General features: G+C 33.7%; 1 protein-coding gene across 18 annotated transcripts in view; it reads right to left on the minus strand.

The window, feature by feature from the left end:
* Window positions 1-618: 618 nt before the first annotated feature.
* The window catches only part of LOC132731996 (mothers against decapentaplegic homolog 3-like), a 64965-nt gene continuing 46578 nt past the window's right edge, over window positions 619-19005 (minus strand). For 2 of the 18 annotated variants that reach the window (XM_060718296.1, XM_060718315.1), the window contains 6 exons: window positions 14969-15028; window positions 14076-14321; window positions 13065-13202; window positions 12523-12667; window positions 7054-9511; window positions 619-6562 (listed from right to left, as the gene is read on the minus strand). In XM_060718296.1, the coding sequence (XP_060574279.1) occupies window positions 9388-9511; window positions 12523-12667; window positions 13065-13202; window positions 14076-14321; window positions 14969-15028 (713 nt within the window). In that variant the 3' untranslated portion in view covers window positions 619-6562; window positions 7054-9387. The remainder of the gene's footprint in view (window positions 6563-7053; window positions 9512-12522; window positions 12668-13064; window positions 13203-14075; window positions 14322-14968; window positions 15029-19005) is intronic. The other 16 variants (XM_060718308.1, XM_060718311.1, XM_060718310.1 and 13 more) reach the window with 16 other exon arrangements.

The raw sequence follows: 19005 nt of genomic DNA on the forward strand, positions 1-19005 counted from the left end.
CCAACAAGAAATGCAAATATGACGAGGTGCAAACTACCTTCAATAGGAGATATAACAAATTGAACAAGGCATAACAAATGACTAGGGTTTCTAATAATACTTTTTTGAATTTATAAAATTTTTCAGTCGGCCGAAAGTATGACCTATCTTATTCTTATTATCAGATAAGTGGATACAATAACAATTTCACAACATAGTTGTTAACAAAAGAGCACATGTCAATGTTTGTGGTTAAATCTATTGTTATTCAAATAATAGGTCAGAGTATGGATCTATCAATTGGTGCCAAAATTAAAGTAAACCATATGAACATGAACACCCATAAACAAGACAATATAGAGGATATTTGTTTAGTTCAGTGTACCGGTAAGATCAGAATATATATTTCACAGAGTGTGTTCTGAATTTTGGTGCATAAGAGACTGCTGAATATCTTATCCCTTTTTGATTAATTCAGTATTGAAAGACACTGATGGAATATCCTTTTCATTACACAAACCAAAATAAGTACTTGAAGTACTGAAATCTGTCTATGGCCTCCCTTGCATTTCATACATGTTTATGTGGAGCACATCTCTTGCATCAACTGGAGGGATATAAAAATAACAACTTCTTACAAGGTGTTTAAAGCAAATTTAATGACTCAGTCAAATGTTTTGATAATAACTGACAATATGGTTTACAAGCAAATGATGCTTTATTAAGCTCATTATTTACATACTATATACACATGTATAATCTAAAATTAGCAATAAGCTTTGGCTTTTTATAGCAATTAAGATACACAAGAAATTACTTCCCTTTCTTTCTTTGTAGAATGGAATGAAAAAATAATATCTTCAGATTAGGAGCTTAAGTTAGAATTCTTTGAAAAATAAATGATTAAATACTTAAATATCAAAGAAACAAAGGGAGATCACTCTTACAGCAAAATAATCTACCATGGCAAAATGCAAGCATGAAAGAAACCAGTCAAATCAATATAATGCTATAAAACAGGAAATTTGTCCTTTTTTTTCCCCTCAATTCATTCAAAAGTTTTATAAAAAGAAACAAGGAAATAAAGAAAATATGCACAGATCATGAGCTAAATAAAACCTCATATAAATGATGAAATATTAATTAGCTTGAATTTTTAGTTGTTTCAAAACAGCACCCCGCACAAATTTAGTGATTTTTTTTTCATATAAAATTTGTATTAATTCTGAGATAATCTTACAGAAAAAAAACATTAACCGATAATTAAAGCTCATGTTTGAAGAGCACAAGTTAAGGTGTGACATTTTGAAATTCTTCACATACATTTATATTCATTCACTTAATCTCACATTTTGGCTAAATCAGTTACCAGTATTGTAACAAACCAGTTTGAACACCAATACATTGTTGTTGCCAGATTAATAAAAAATATTTTAAAATTAAAATCCTTCAATTCAAGACATTTCAAAATTCCATGTACAATAGTGATGGTACAGTTTAGACCACTAGAGCAGGGAATATTACAGAAATTTTAAGGACATTACAATCATCAATCACACTTTAATATTACTAGCACTAGCATCAAATACCTCATCAATATCAATGTATTTAACAAAAAAATCATTTTAAAACAAGCTAACAGACAACAAAGTGTCACATGATCAGGTCATGTGACGTAATACTATAAATAGCTCAGGCCATGATGTAAAAATAATACATATAGCTTTACAAAAAGCCTATAAAGCCTACAGAAGCTGAGAAAATGATAATTTATCTAACAAATGTCTACAATCATGATTAAATATAAAATCAACTGCCAAATTATTTCTGACAAACAAATTAACCCTATCCATATAATGTGTTTCTCATTTTCCTACGATGACAAATCTCATGGTTCAGTATTTGTTACATTTTATTAAAGGTAGTGATCTTGATCTGAGTCTTGTATTTGACTTGAGCAGATTTTTCAAAAGCACCCTGCATGATCCATTCTAGTAAATTCTATGAGAGTCATATACAAGATTATAAAACTCCCTATAATAACATATTTACATGTATACCTGTACACTGAATAGCCATATAAATTTTTGTCTGTTGCATCATATTTGTGAATGTGATACAGGTGTATAATATAAACACTTCTAGATCAGTTTCTTTAATAGTCTCCCTGTCATTTAATACGTTTAATGTTACTATAACAAGTGGGTAGCAATTTTCTTCTTTTCTGTATGCTTAACAAAGAGCTCCCTCACAAACTACCATTTGTAGCAATCTGATGTACAATTTTTGTTAGGTTTCAAAATTTTGGGACAGGAAGATCCCTAGATAACAAACTCGGCCCTCTGAGGTAAAATGGGAAAATAAGACCCCAGAAGCTTCTCAGACACAAACAGGGATCACCAAAAGTCTTAACAAGTCTGTAATAGAGACTAGGAAGGTATATGAACAATTCATAGGAACATGAGAAACATGTATACATTATATGGATAATGTTGTAAATTTGAAAGTGAACTTAAATAATGCACTTGACAGTATAAAATTGTAAAAATTACTCTGAAAAAATGTTCAACCGGGATTTTATTGTTTTTTTCATTGTTTCACCCATGTTGACATATAACATACTGTTATAGTCATATCACAATTATATAATTTAACAATCATTATCTAGTTAGTCTACAATATGTGACAACATCAATAGTAAAATTCCACATATTTATTATATAACATATCTAATTTTCTACTCATTGTTGAGAGCAGATACTTCATTTTTTAATGAGATACAAAAATGTATACCTTCACATTACTGCCCACATATCTTACATTACAGAGTACACTTTGCTTTCCATTTAGGAAAAAAAAATGTTATATTATGAATACATGTATACGAAACCTATGTTACCTCAAGGTGATTTCATCAAATAATTTCACATGTTTTGTATTGTGAATTTCTGTATATAAAATCTCAGGTATCTTTAGAATATACATGTATATCATATATTTACTTGTAACAAAGTAAACAGATGTGTTGGTGAAAGTTTGAAAATAATGAGCAGTGAAATATTTTATATATTTTCTCTTCCAAATAAGATATTTTTCATATTGATCATGATAAAAACAGCGCAGGTGTCTATATTGAGATAATATTCCATTGATGGGGAAGATTATATCCCCAAAGAAGAATATATACAGCAAAGTCTATACAATTTATGCCTACATAAAAATAGAACACATTTAGCATGTACATGTATAATAAACTTTGGAGAATTACAAAAACTAAACAATATCATATACAATGTACATGATCCGAGAGAAAAACTTATGACTCTGTTAACTACTTAGTTTAACCCTACAGAATATAAGAATATAGAATACAAGTAGAATTATAAAGACAGGACAGCCTTTACCAGTATAGAGACAGGGACAGTCTTCAAACCTTAACAGTTTGGCCAGATTCTTTACTGTTTGAATCATTGATGTGAAATTTCTTAGTCAATGAACAATGTCAGAAGACCATTTCACAGATGCAGCATGGTGACAATATCATGAACTAGAAGGATTGGTGAGAAACAGTTGTTTCAACACCTAGCCCTGTCATGTGACAGTTCATCACCTAGCCCTGTCATGTGATAGTTTATCACCTTGCCCTGTCATGTGACAGTTTATCACCTAGCCCTGTCATGTGACAGTTCATCACCTAGCCCTATCATGTGACAGTTTATCACCTTGCCCTGTCATGTGACAGTTTATCACCTTGCCCTGTCATGTGACAGTTCATCACCTAGCCCTGTCATGTGACAGTTTATCACCTAGCCCTGTCATGTGACAGTTTATCACCTTGCCCTGTCATGTGACAGTTCATCACCTAGCCCTATCATGTGACAGTTTATCACCTAGCCCTGTCATGTGACAGTTTATCACCTAGCCCTGTCATGTGACAGTTTATCACTGAGCCCTGTCAACCTAGCCCTGTCATGTGACAGTTTATCACCTAGCCCTGTCATGTGACAGTTTATCACCTAGCCCTGTCATGTGACAGTTTATCACATAGCCCTGTCATGTGATGGTATCTGATATATACTAGTAACCACTTTATCTACTATACATTATATAATGATAAAGTTTGATATAACCTGTACACTTAAATCTTTCCCTAACAATAAAAAGAATGCAGTAAAAAGAAATTGAATATAACTATAAAGTGATTTCACATTATACATGCACAAAAATATAGTATAAATGAACAATAGTGTATAATTATCAATAATCATCATCATAAAAAGTTATCACAATTTTTCCAACCAAGCAAGCAAAGCATCTATATATAATATTTATACAACACAATTATAGTCTACAATTTTTTATACAAACTATGACTTGATATCCTTGATTTATCAAACAATGAATTTCAGCTAAAATTCAATAATTCAGAGTTAAAGTTAAACCATTCAAACTGTCCAAAGACAGTTTATAAACACTACTTAACATCCCACCCTATGATTTTTGTTTGATTGGCTTTTACGTCACACCAACACAGAATAGGTCATTTGGCGACGTTCCAGCTTTACTGGTGGAGGAAGACCTCAGGTACCCTTCTGTGCATTATTTCAGGCACCAACAGGCACCTGAGTAGAATGACCGACGTTCCGTAAGCTAGCTGGATAGCTTCCTCACATGAAAGAATCCAAAGTCCCTGTCGGGATTCGAACCCACAGCGGTGAGGGGCAAGTGGTTTGAAGTAAACGACCTTAACCACTCGGCCACTGACGCCCCCCAACCCTATGAAAAAATATTACCACTACTCCTTACCCTAAGAAAAACTTATCATCCTTACCCCCTCCCCTGTATTCTTCAGAAATATGGATAACCCAACTTCTTCAGAAAAAGGGAAAACCAACTTCTTCATAAATAGGGAAAACCAACTTCTTTTGAAATAGGGAAAAACAAAACTTCTTCAGAAATAGGGAAAAAATGAAGCTTCTTCAGAAATAGGGAAACATACAGCTGCTTCAGCAATACGGTAAAATACTTGTATCTGAGGACAATATAACTTGAGATATGTGAGAGCTATTATTTCAATAATTGCAGACTATGAAACTTCATTTCATTTCAGTATATACAAAAATTTCAATAAGGACCAGAAATAATGTATTATGTCTTTGTATATCTATATCCCGATAAACTAGAAAACAAGAAAGATATTAAAGCTGGCTGCAATCAACCACATTTTGCACAACATATATCTTTTGTTTGTATCAGAAATAAAGGAAAATTGATTTTAAAGTAGCAAAAAAAACCCATTTTCAAAAGTGATGACAATAATGAAATTTGAAACATCATTACCTTAACATTTTAGAATCATTTTATGTGGTGAACTTACAACAGATATAGACTTTATTAAATGCTAGATTTATACATTTCTGTTGCAAGGAGAATCTTCTATTAACTTTACAACAAAAGCTGTCTTCATGTTTCTCTGTTTTGCTGATAACATTATGCATATCTCACAGAAACAATACATTGGACTATAATACAGACAGTTTAATGAAAATTTCCTCATTAGAAAGTATGAACATTAAGGGAGTGCTGACGTTAAATATATTTCATTTATCCAAAATAAACTTCTTTATCAATCACTATGCAGTCTACTTATTAGAATAACTAGAGCTACATACACACAGTATGAAAATAACAAGGCTAACACAAGTCTACTGTGATCAAGTAAGCAAATAATAAAGAGTTTGATTGGACGTGAAATATGTATTTTTAATCTTATACCATGTAATATATGTCTATACAGAATGTAAAATTTTACATCATTCACTCCCATTGTTATTTTTATTGTACAAAAAGGCTTTATAAACTCATATCAGGTTAAGAATTGCACTAAATATTAATTTTTAATTTGATACAAATATGTTGCTTCCCCCCTCACCAATATCTTTCCATGTTAAGGGCCCCAGCTGATCTACTTCCCTACCCTACTCCATATTGTTCCATTTGAAGTGGCCAAGTTGATCTACTTCCCCACCCCACTCCATATCGTTCCATTTTAAGTTGCAAAGTTGATGTATGTAAGGGTTACAAATGTTATCTAGGCTTGTAAACCTCAGTGAAGCTGTTTTAGGATCAACATTTATCCTTCTCAACAAGAAAACTCCTTTTCCAATTATTTCATATTTTAACATGCATATATTAATAAAGGTTGAGAATAAAATATTACATATTTATATACACTGAACAATTATGGCATGCTAATACATGATAATACATTTAATCAAATGAATAAAAATCTTCATTTCAGCATTCAAAATTCATTAACACAAAATAATAGGAGCACTATGATGATGATATATAACAAAATTCTTACATTCCCAACAAATAGATCTCATAAAAAATACAGAACTTTACTTCCCCAATCATATAATAATAGATAGAAAAAAAACAACAATGCTAACTGTATGAGTTCAAACAATATCATTCTCGACTTTTATAATTTAAGCAAAGTTTAAAAGACTAACAGTATGCTATACTATTTACCAAAGCCACAGCCATGATACACATTCATGATCTGTGACTGGTCTACCTGCCACGGCCAATAGTACACATGCTTTGTCAGTGGTCTATCTGCCACAGCCAATAGTACAGATGCTCTGTGACTGGTATACCTGCCACAGCCAATAGTACACATACTCTGTGACTGGTCTACCTGCCACAGTCAATAGTACACATGCTCTGTGACTGGTCTATCTGCCACAGCCAATAGTACACATGCTCTGTGACTGGTATACCTGCCACAGCCAACAGTACACATGCTCTGTGACTGGTCTACATACCACAGCCAATAGTACACATGCTCTGTGACTGGTCTACCTGCCACAGTCAATAGTACACATGCACTGTGACTGGTCTATCTGCCACAGCCAATAGTACACATGCTCTGTGACTGGTCTATCTGCCACAGCCAATAGTACACATACTCTGTGACTGGTCTACCTGCCACAGCCATTAGACACATGCTCAGTGACTGGTATACCTGCCACAGCCAATAGTACACATACTCTGTGACTGGTCTACCTGCCACAGCCAATAGTACACATGCTCTGTGACTGGTCTATCTGCCACAGCCAATAGTACACATACTCTGTGACTGGTCTACCTGCCACAGCCAATAGTACACATGCTCTGTGACTGCTCTATCTGCCACAGCCAATAGTACACATGCACTGTGACTGGTCTACCTGCCACAGTCAATAGTACACATGCTCTGTGACTAGTCTACCTGCCACAGTCAATAGTACACATGCTCTGTGACTGGTCTACCAGACACAGCCAATAGACATATGCTCTGTGTCTGGTCCACCTGAGACAGTAAATAGTACACATGCTCTGTGACTGGTCTACCTGCCACAGCTAATAAACAAATGTTCTGTGACTGTTCTGCCATAGTCAATAGTACACATGCTCTGTGACTGGTCTACCTGCCAGTCAATAGTACACATGCTCTGTGACTGCTCTATCTGCCAGTCAATAGTACACTTGCTCTGTGACTGGTCTACCTGACACAGCCAATAGACACATGCTCTGTGACTGGTCTACCTGCCACAGCCAATAGTACACATGCTCTGTGACTGGTCTACCAGACACAGCCAATAGACATATGCTCTGTGTCTGGTCCACCTGGGACAGTAAATAGTACACATGCTCTGTGACTGGTATACCTGCCACAGCTAATAAACAAATGTTCTGTGACTGTTCTAACTGCCATAGTTAATAGTACACATGCACAGTGACTGTTCTACCTGTCACAGCCAATAGTACACATGCTCTGTGACTGGTCTACCTGCCACAGCCAATAGTACACATGCTCAGTGACTGGTATACCTGCCACAGCCAATAGTACACATGCTCAGTGACTGGTCTACCTGCCACAGCCAATAGTACACATGCTCAGTGACTGGTATACCTGCCACAGCCAATAGTACACATGCTCTGTGACTGGTCTACCTGCCGCAGCCAATAGTACACATGCTCAGTGACTGGTCTACCTGCCACAGCTAATAGTACACATGCTTTGTGACTGGTCTATCTGCCACAGCCATTAGACACATGCTCAGTGACTGGTATACCTGCCACAGCCAATAGTACACATGCTTTGTGACTGGTATACCTGCCACAGCCAATAGTACACATGCTCTGTGACTGGTCTACCTGCCGCAGCCAATAGTACACATGCTCAGTGACTGGTCTACCTGCCACAGCTAATAGTACACATGCTTTGTGACTGGTATACCTGCCACAGCCATTAGACACATGCTCAGTGACTGGTATACCTGCCACAGCCAATAGTACACATGCTCTGTGATTGGTCTACCTGCCACAGCCAATAGTACACATGCTTTGTGAGTGGTTTACCTGCCACAGCCAATAGAACACATGCTCTGTGACTGGTCTACCTGCCACAGCCAATAGTACACATGCTCTGTGACTGGTCTACTTGCCACAGCCAATAGACATATGCTCTGAGACTGGTTACCTGCCACAGCCAATAGTACACATGCTTTGTGAGTGGTTTACCTACCACAGCCAATAGACATATGCTCTGAGACTGGTCTACCTGCCACAGCCAATAGTAAACATGCTCTGTTAATGGTCTAACTGTCTCAGCCAATATCATAGTAAAGTACCAAAGTTAGTAGATTTAAGGTACTTTCTCAATCTTTTAAAGAGAGATCCAGGGTTAATTAAAGTAGTCACAGGAGTTATCTGAACTTAATGTGAAACCTTAGAATGCAATAATGCATAAAACACAACTTTGTAAATACTTCTTTTAATGGCCCATTATAGTTATCCTTTATAGACATCTAGAATATATTATTTCTAAAATATTATTACAAACATTTTATCATTGATTTCAGACTTGTATCACTAAACTCTACAGGGTTTTATTCTTAGAAAAAAATCCTTACAATCTGTTCTTGTAAATTCATTTATTTCAGCATTGGGCTGGGACTTAAAATCTTGACCCTTACATATTAACAAATACAACTTGACACTTTTTTCATGAGAATCTCAAAGAGAACTCATTATTACCACTATTTATATGTAATGAACTACAGATACAAATCTCTACGATAGTAAAAACACATTATGGTATAGTGAAGTTTAAAACCATGATTGTACATGTACACATATGAATTCATGATCACAATATTGTCATAATTTGTATACAAATAATAAAAATGTACACATATATGTCAATTATCTCTAGTTTGTGTGTAAACTTTATAACACATTTGTGTAAACTTTTTAACACATTATGCACAGCATAAAGCTTATGAACATGCCGATTTTGAATTCTTATTCATCTATTTATGTGAAATGTCTGCCCAACATTTAAGGTTGATATTTTCATGACATACTGGAGCAGGGTAAGCCCGGTGACCCCATCTGTGTTAGAACTCTGTCCAACCATTGTAGAGGTCCATTCAAATGTATTTCTATCCAGCATGGTGTACTTGTTACTGTTTGTCTCCTGCAGTCATACAATGAAATACATCTGTCATAAGTTTATATGGTCAATTTAATGAAGTAACACACCTATATTCAGTGTTTATATGGTTTATTGAATGAAAAATCACCTATATTCAGTGTTTATATGGTCAATTTAATGAAGTAACACACCTATATTCAGTGTTTATATGGTCAATTTAATGAATTAACACACCTATATTAAGTGTTTATATGGTCAATTTTGACTCACCTATATTAAGTGTTTATATGGTCAATTTTGACTCACCTATATTCAGTGTTTATATGGTAAATTGAATGACGTTACTCACCTATATTCAGTGTATATATGGTAAATTGAATGAAGTTACTCACCTATATTCAGTGTATATATGGTAAATTGAATGACGTTACTCACCTATTTTCAGTGTATATATGGTAAATTTAATGAAGTGACTCACCTATATTAACAGAGCTCCAGATAATTTTTTTGGCCAAGGGGTTTTTACCCCTCAAAATTTAGAGTGAGGGGTAAAATGCAAATTCTGAAAAACTTAAGGGGTAAAATCTGTCAAAAAAGCATTTTGCATTTTTTATAAACAAATTAAACTTATTGGTGTGTTTGTTTGTTTGTTTATTTTCTTTTTTTAGAAAAACCTTTACAAATTAAATACTGATTTAATGTGAAACAATACAAAACATGCCATGTAAAGTCAGATTTCCAGAGTATACACAGTAAAATTATCAGGGCTTCCATTTTCAAAATTTGGAAGTCAAAGACTTCAAAATCTCTGATATTTGAAGTCACATTATATAGGTAAAGAAGGAAAAGTATTGATTTTCTTAAGTCACAGGCCAAATGAAGGAGTAAATGACTCCCAAACTTCCACTAGTGGAAGCCCTGAAATTATTTTATTTTCTAGGAGTCAATATTTTTATTTTTTTTATTTTTGTTGGCATGTACCTTATCATGTACTCCAGTTTGAACAATTATAGTTGGAATTAAAGAAACATAAAAAAGATTTTTTAAATCTTTCCTTAAAAAAAGTATTGGTCTGAGAGAAAATTGTCCGTAACTGTAGACTGGGTACTAAAATATTGAGTACAAAACTGCAAGTGAAAAACATGTTATTTTGTTCCAACAACAAAAGTTAAAGAAATTAAAATATATTTTTGTTTATATTGAGGCATTAGCATGTCAATATATGCCTAAACAAACTTAATACTGTGTTAACTCCTACAACGATTATCTGGCACAAATTTCATCAATAAATTCACAGGTTGATCTACGGGAGTTACCTCCCTTCTGTATTTCCTGCTACTTTCGTTTTTAACATGCGTTGTTGACAGTTTTCAATGCAATTAAATGGAAATATATTGTATTTTTATGCTCAAAACATTTTCTTTCTACATATCAAATGTTTACACTTCTATTCTTTCACGCATAAATTTTGAAACACGAGCGTATTTTCATTTTGTTGTGCGTAACTGTGACGCACGAATTTTGAAAGTGATGCGTATTTTAGATTTTCTATGCGTATTTTACGCTTATACGCACGCTATCTGGAGCTCTGTATTAAGTGTATACAGTAAAAACTCTGAAAACCGGACCCTGTCCGGACTTGACAAAAAGTCCGGTTTTCAGAGGATTCCGGTTGTCAGAGGTTTTACACATAGATAAAAGGAGATGACCATTACCAGGTATTTGAACATGTCACAAGTTGAGATTATGTTTAGATTTACATTAAAGTACACAGAAGGTTGACACTTTAAAATGCTGTCCGGTTTTCAGAGGATTTTTTATGCATGTTTAGCATTAGAAACCGTAGAAAAGCGTCCGGTTTTCGGAATTCAGAGGTTCCGGTATTCAGAGGATTTTTTTTCAATGAACATATAGGGAGAAAAAACGGGACTTTTAAAATGGTCCGGTTTTCAGAGGATTCCGGTTTTCAGAGGGTCCGGTTTTCAGAGTTTTTACTGTATATGGTAAATTGAATGAAGTAACTCACCTATATTCAGTGTATATATGGTAAATTGAATGACGTTACTCACCTATATTCAGTGTATATATGGTAAATTGAATGAAGTTACTCACCTATATTCAGTGTTAATATGGTTGAATTAAATGAAGTGACTCACCTATATTCAGTGTATATATGGTCAACTGAATGAAGTGACTCACCTATAATCAGTGTATATATGGTAAATTGAATGAAGTGACTCACCTATATTCAGTGTTTATATTGTTTATTGAATGAGGACTCACCTATATTCAGTGTATATATGGTTAATTGAATGAAGTTACTCACCTATATTCAGTGTATATATGGTAAATTAAATGAAGTGACTCACCTATATTCAGTGTATATATGGTAAATTGAATGAAGTGACTCACCTATGATCAGTGTTTATATTGTTTATTGAATGAGGACTCGCCTATATTCAGTGTTTATATGGTTTATTGAATGAAAACACACCTATGTTCAGTGTTTATATGGTAAATTGAATGAAATTACTCACCTATATTCAGTGTATATATGGTAAATTGAATGAAGTTACTCACCTATATTCAGTGTATATATGGTAAATTAAATAACGTTACTCACCTATATTCAGTGTATATATGGTAAATTGAATGAAGTTTCTCACCTATATTCAGTGTATATATGGTAAATTGAATGACGTTACTCACCTATATTCAGTGTATATATGGTAAATTAAATGAAGTGACTCACCTATATTCAGTGTATATATGGTAAATTGAATGACGTTACTCACCTATATTCAGTGTATATATGGTAAATTGAATGACGTGACTCACCTATATTCAGTGTATATATGGTAAATTGAATGACGTTACTCACCTATATTCAGTGTATATATGGTAAATTGAATGACATTACTTACCTATATTCAGTGTATATATGGTAAATTGAATGACGTTACTCACCTATATTCAGTGTATATATGGTAAATTGAATGACGTTACTCACCTATATTCAGTGTATACATGATCAATTGAATGACTTTACTCACCTATATTCAGCTCCCCAACCTTTGACAAAGCTCATACGTATAGTACACATTCTAGTTAACTGGTATACAGATTCAAATCCTTGATTTACAGACTGGGCAAGTAGTGCCGCAAACTCTTGATTGTTAAAAATCTTCAAATTACACCCTGGAATGTAAACAAACATTTTTGGTGCCAATATTTACATTTTGTCAGGGAACCTTTAAATATTTTCTTTTCTTACAATTCTTTTTCCACAGAGTAAATGCTGCCAACAATATAAAATGTATATCACAGTCAATTGCATGCTGGTTTTACAGCTGTATATATACAAGGAATTTTAATCATTTTAACAAAGCTAGTGCTATGATAGATTTGTTTTCGTGATATATTGAGGGATAGTGGTGGTATGGGCTTTGCATATTGCCTTGTTCAGGTGAACATTTGAGCCAAGTTTGAAGAAAATCCTTCAAAGGGTAAAGGAACAGAACAGAACAGAATATTTTATTGGCATTAAATACAAACAAACAATATTTAAAGGACAATAAGGGAACCAGTCACTTACCAGGTGGTATCTTACATACTGTGGCCGGGTGCCATCCATACCTCTGGTTACAATTAGGGCTTTGAACAAATACAGCACTTTCACTTAGACATTCTGCAAATACTTCTCCTCCAATGTAATATAGCCTTACCCCTTTACCTGAAAATATTTGTGTTTTATATATATTGTGAATAAATTGTGTCACAGCAAATGTAGTTTTACTGAAATATAGTTGACACTCGTTATCTCAATGTCACCGGGAACATTGTGGAGATTAACATATAAGGGTTTGAATAAAACAAAAACAGGATTGTTTCCTCAAAAACAGGAATGTTTACTTGAAATTTCTTCATACTCTTTTAACAATGACAAATTAAGGATGGTGTTTTTTTTCTGTTTTCTTCAGGCTATTATCTTATTATTTTACAAGATATTCATTATGCAGCAAACCTCTATAAGCGGATGTTTACCAGGGTAAATAAGAATATGTAGTGAAATTGTATTATAAACACACAAAGAGATAATTACTCGGTTATACACCACTAAAATAAAAACCTTATGTTTTTAGCTAAAATTATTTATTCAGCATGTATTTGTTTCACATAAGGCAAGTTATCATTTTACTGGATTCAGTCCCTCTATTGGACAGGACTGTGTACCTGAATTTTTTCCGACTTTGATAAATTTGTTGCGGTTATAAAATGTCAATATAAACAGGCAATCTTTAAAAGATGCTTGTATGATATTTAGAACATTAAAAGGTATTTCTATATTTTTTTCATCTTACTTGTCTCAATTATACTTATTCATCTAAACTGTATTTAACACTAAGCTTTTGTAAAAGTTTCTTATTTCTATATCATGTTTAATTTGATACCTTCACTAAATGATGTTATATTTTTGTGGAATTGATGATTGGAATCCAGTATCAACATAGCTTTACCATTTCAAATCAATTGGCCACTGAGATTCTTTAAAGTATATAAAATATGATAATTTAATGCCTCTTTCATTTATTAGAAGATCATTTACCTATATGCCTTCTAGTCATTTCTACTTGCTGTGTTCTATTTATATTTGACAACAACCCTAGACAAAATCTCTCCGAGTTTGAAGGATCTGTGAATCCATCAACTGTCAGTGAAGGCTGTGATGCATGAAATGTCTCGCCAACACGTGTGTTTAACTCGTAGTAGGCAATTGAACACCAGTATGTCGGTTCTTTATATGTGACTGGCTGGGCATCGAGGGGCGGGCTTGGTGACATATCAACCCCTTCTGTAAACAAAACTTTAATTAATACAACATCTCTTTCATTTAGTATACCATAAAATATGATAGTTCTTTACTTATAATATGAAGAGCCTAATAGTTTACATGTCTATCTCTAAGCCAGGACATTGATGGCTTATGTCCTACTTGGTTTAAAATCGCATTTTCTCATTTGAAATTCTGAATTCTGCTTTTATGACATCAGTCTCTGGCAAGAATAATACAGATTTATTCAATGAGTCTAATAAACAATGTATTGAACCTACATCAATATAATATTCTATTTATCACATATCCAAAATATGAGTTTACAGAGAAAAAGATTTTTTCATTGATGCCCCTATACTACATTAGTGCATAACTCAGACGATCATGTGCAGCAATTTTTCTGAATGTTGTATGAAGATTATAACATTGGGACCCTAAGTGATGTCTACAATCACACATTCAGAAAGCAAATTGTCTTCAACACCATCAGTCAACATATCTAACAACTGCAACCTATTGAGGAGAAAGGAAACTGAATTGAGCGATCTGAACCATAAAAATATGGAAGCTCTTTTCAACATAGTCCGAGGACCCTCCCTGAACTACTTGGTCAAAGACACCCTCCAGTGTTTGGTCACTATCAGCCCTAGAAAGATAGAACTTACCCATGCCTTGGTTATCTGTGTTATCCCCATCTTCACTAATATATCCTGGTGGAGGCGTGTCTGAAAATATACACCATAAACAATATAACATTAGGTATTTTCAATCTAAACTTGGCATGGCTCCGGTAATCATAATACGCAACATAATTATATGCCTTATACCTCCGCCGGGTTACATTCTCCCCTGATTTTTGGTCTAGTCATCAGATCTCCTGTTGTGGTATCAAACGTACTACCCTGATATACAAAAATACAGCCAGCTAAAAATTCAAATCATCAATATTATCAATAAACATAAATCAATACACTTAAGATTATAAGCATATTAAAATCTTTATATCAACTAAGATGATGTCTCCATAAAAACAGCAGGGTTAATTTTTATAACATATTCTTCAAAATTTTGATTTCTTTCAACTGCTTTCATGAAGACATGACACATTCTGTCAAGCAGTGTTCAGGCACTTAACCAATGACAACATCCGAATAATTAATGCAAAGCAGCCATGATCTATCTATTTTGTAGGACTGTCAGTGTTTTGTCTTTGAAGTTGATTGAAGAACTGAATAATAGATGTAGATATAAAAGAATACTGATCTGAGGCAAGTTACAAATGTTTAACTCAAAGAACCGTCTTCATTCTCATAGTATCAAGAGTTTGTGTAGTATAATATAGTGGAAAAATTAAATTAGTTCCTAAAATAACTGAAACAAGAGCACTCCATGCAATGTTATTGCTCATCTGTTAAAAGTTCTAAATCAGAAATGGGCCTGAGGGGCAATTACCTCCTAAAATATTGCTCTTGTCTAATAACTGCACCATATCAGGATAAGCAAGAGTTTCATGTTGATAACATTTAATATAATGGGATACATTAAAGGTTTTTAGGATAACACAGCGATTGTAATAGCTAGCTTGACTTTTCCGCTAAAAATCACAAATTTGATGTACAAAATAATGTTTTATTTCAGATGTACCATTATTTAGAGTAAAAAAAAAATAATTAAAAAAATCTTATTTGATCTTCCAGCAGGAATGTTTCATTACGTACTGTGACAGTTAAATAAACCATCAAGACAACATAGGCACAGAGTTTATCCAGGAATTCTGGATGACAGAACCAAACTAATGGACACATTGCAGCAATTTTCACTAATTTCTGGTAATTTTCTAAATGAGAGACTAACCACTGACAACTCTTTATAGATCAAAAGATTACAAAAGACAACACCACACAGGTTTAAAAACAAAGTCCATCTATTTTACCTTTCAATAAAAAGCTCAGAAATTATGATAATTAAAAAGAACCTTTCATCTTGAAAACCAAAACTGTTTATGATCAGTGAAGGAAAAGTATTTTATCTACTTAATCTAAGAGGAATCAGGTAGTGCTGTTTTGTATTAAAAAAATATTTCATTGCAACAGTGATATGTTATTCTTATAAAATGCATCAAGTTAACATGTTTTGCCCAGAAAGTTCCTCTTAATTTACCATACAAGTTAGAGTAAGACAGCATACTATCTGATGACAAGGATTTTATGTATTAAAACATTTAACAATGACATGCTGGTTTTATGATTGAAATAATCTCTTACAGTCTTATGGACAAAAACAAAAAAATGAGCCGTGTCACAACAAAACCAACATAGTGCGTTTGCTACCAGCATGGATCCTGACCAGCCTGCGCATCCGCGCAGTCTGATCAGGATCCATGCTGTTTGCTATCAGTTTCTCTTCTTGTTATAGGGTCTGTAAGCGAACAGCATGGATTCTGATCAGACTGCGCAGATGCGCAGGCTGGTCTGGATCCATGCTGGTCGCAATCCATTATGTTGGTTTTGTCGTGACGTGGCTCAAATGGATTTTTTGTGTGTTTGTGCAATATCATTGTAATGAGAATTATGATCTATCAGCACACCGCTTTATGATTGAAATAATATGTTTTATTGTTTATTTCCTAGTCATAGGTAATATAGTAACTAGAGAATATATCATTCTATTCCTGGCTTTAAAAACCAAGGAAATATGGCTATGATTTTTCAATGCAATGCTTAGAGAATTTCACCAAACCATTTACACTATTAACCTTTTTTATTTATATAAACTAAGTATGTTTTTATCTGCAGTGTTCTAGACAGAATGAGTCAGTAAATGTACGGAAATACATCTTTATTTCTTCCTAGTGAAACAACAAATAACAACTTGTTCATTTAAACTTTTTGAAAAACATACAAATGAGTTTGATACCAACGAGTTTGATAAAATCATGATGGTATAAAGGTAAAAGGTAAAATAATAGGTTATGGTAGCAAAGGTGAACTTATTTTCTGTATTTTAAGTACTGTAATAGAAAAGGGACAGTTCCATTAATAGCTACATGGCTCTGAGAGCAAAGGGAAGCTAAATTCCACTAGCAGTAAAGGTGAAATAGGCTTATAAGTCAGTTTATCTTTAGATTAAAGATGATAAAACAACAAACTCTATTTGTTTTTTCTAGGAAAATATTAATGTTGAACGCCAGATCATGCCCTGACATTATACAACAAGACACTGTAGTGATAGAACTAAATATACAAATAATTTTAAAATGCTGAGGATATGCACAACTAAACTTGGTACTGATCATTCCTGCAAAGTTTGGACGAAATTGGACATGTAGTTTTTAAGGAGTAGTCCGGACAAGTTTTGTGACAGACAGACGGACAGGCAGACAGATGACAGAGAAGAGACCCCCATATTCCAAACAAAATCCAACAAAAGCAGGACAAAGGTATAAGACGTAATCAACATAAAAAAGTCTAAACAACAAATCAACATGGAAAAAAACAATTTCAAAATAATTGAAACGTAAGTGACAAATCTATTTTCTATCTATGACACAATAAGTATTGCGTAAATACTGTTATTTTCTAAAAGCAGGTCAAAATACATGTCCTGTAAGTTAATCGATAAGACAAGTTTCTCAACTTATAGATATATCTACGCAGAGCTTTCTAAGTAAACAACAGTATTGGATTTTTTGCCTACTAAACCACATGTTTGTTATTTAATAAAACAATGTGTTTACATCTAACAGTACAATCTACATGGACCATGTCTTGCTGCCCCGAACTGCTTGCATTACCTCCCGTTTTTACCGATAAACCGATATATAGGGAACCAATCAACTTGTAGCACTAAAAATATGATCAGCTGATGCTGTGTTACGTAATACGCCACAAAATGAACAACAAATTGGCCGAAAGTTGCTGAATATGCAGAATAAAAAATGTTCCGATGACTTAATTCAGGCCGCAGACGTCTTTATATGACGTATGAATTTATTTCCAAATAAAGCTTTTTCAGTGATTTTAATATTTGTCCTTTGATTTTGCATAATGGACTTTGCATGCTTAAATTTGGAACACTTCAAAGCTTATTTTGAAGACTTGAATACTAAATAACTTAAATTAATCTGCCTTAGAAACTACATTTAGACTCACAGTCAAGATATGCATTCTCCAGCCCAGGACTGTTCACCTGACATAAACTCATAGGAAGCATTAAAAGACAAGAAACATGGCAATGCCATGAAAACCAGGTTTTCAATTATCACCATTGTAGATAAATATGTTGTATTTGATATACAAATACAAGCAACAAGCAATGTAAAACATGAATAATGTAGGAGGAATTGCCACAGAAGAAATTGTTCACTATATATTCTATATAAGGAAAAAAAACAAAGGGCCATAATTAGGTCAAAAATTATCCAATCACAAAACCCTGACAATATACGCCAGGGCACTTGCTTACAAAGCTTCTGTGAAAGTTTGGTCAAAATCCGTTGAGAAATGTAGGAGTTCTTGTTCACTATATATTCTTTATAAGGAAAATAAACAAAGGGCCATAATTAGGTCAATTATTATCCAATGGCAAAACCCCGACAATATGCCCCAGGGCACTTGATGACAAAGCTTCTGTGAAAGTTTGGTCAAAATCCGTAGAGAAATGTAGGAGTTGCGCACAGAAGAAATTGTTAATGCCCGCCCGC

Source organism: Ruditapes philippinarum, unplaced genomic scaffold, assembly GCF_026571515.1.
Source record: "Ruditapes philippinarum isolate M1 unplaced genomic scaffold, ASM2657151v2 ctg3128_1_1_1_1, whole genome shotgun sequence".
Lineage (NCBI taxonomy): Eukaryota > Metazoa > Mollusca > Bivalvia > Venerida > Veneridae > Ruditapes > Ruditapes philippinarum.